This window comes from Eimeria mitis, genomic scaffold, assembly GCF_000499745.2.
Source record: "Eimeria mitis Houghton genomic scaffold, Emh_scaff4836, whole genome shotgun sequence".
NCBI classification, from domain to species: domain Eukaryota; phylum Apicomplexa; class Conoidasida; order Eucoccidiorida; family Eimeriidae; genus Eimeria; species Eimeria mitis.
Window position 1 is genome coordinate 3,317 of NW_013573136.1, and position 403 is coordinate 3,719.

The 403-nt window shown below is 52.6% G+C and overlaps 1 protein-coding gene across 1 annotated transcript in view; it reads right to left on the bottom strand.

Moving 5' to 3' along the window:
- Positions 1 to 403, bottom strand: part of EMH_0078000 (Sir2 domain-containing protein, putative) — a gene marked incomplete at both ends in the record, with an annotated part of 4,499 nt that overhangs the window by 3,222 nt on the left and 874 nt on the right. The window contains one exon of the mRNA XM_013499939.1: positions 203 to 401. Coding sequence (XP_013355393.1) covers positions 203 to 401 — 199 coding nt within the window. The remainder of the gene's footprint in view (positions 1 to 202; positions 402 to 403) is intronic.

Genomic DNA, 403 nt, shown 5'->3' on the forward strand with positions numbered 1-403 from the left:
TCTAAACCCTAAACCCTAAACTTAATCCTGAATGCTGAGCCTAAAGTAAACCGCTCACCACAAACCCTAAACCCTAAACCCTAAACCCTAATACCCCCAAACCCCAGTCGCAGGAGATACCCTTATCCTGAACCCCCACTAAACCCTAAACCCTAAACCCTAAACCCTAAACCCTAAACCCTAAACCTCTATATAGACTCACCACACTTCGTATCGACCCTCCAAATGCCTCGCAGAGAGTCCAAGCATTCAATCCTCACGCTGCTGCTTCCGCTGCTGCAGCAGCTGCTGCTGCTGCCGTTGCTGCCATTGCTGCTGCTGCTGCTGCTGCTGCTGCTGCTGCTGCTGCTGCTGCTGCTGCTGCTGCTGCAGTCATGTTCAAGGGAGATGCCGCAGCCCACAA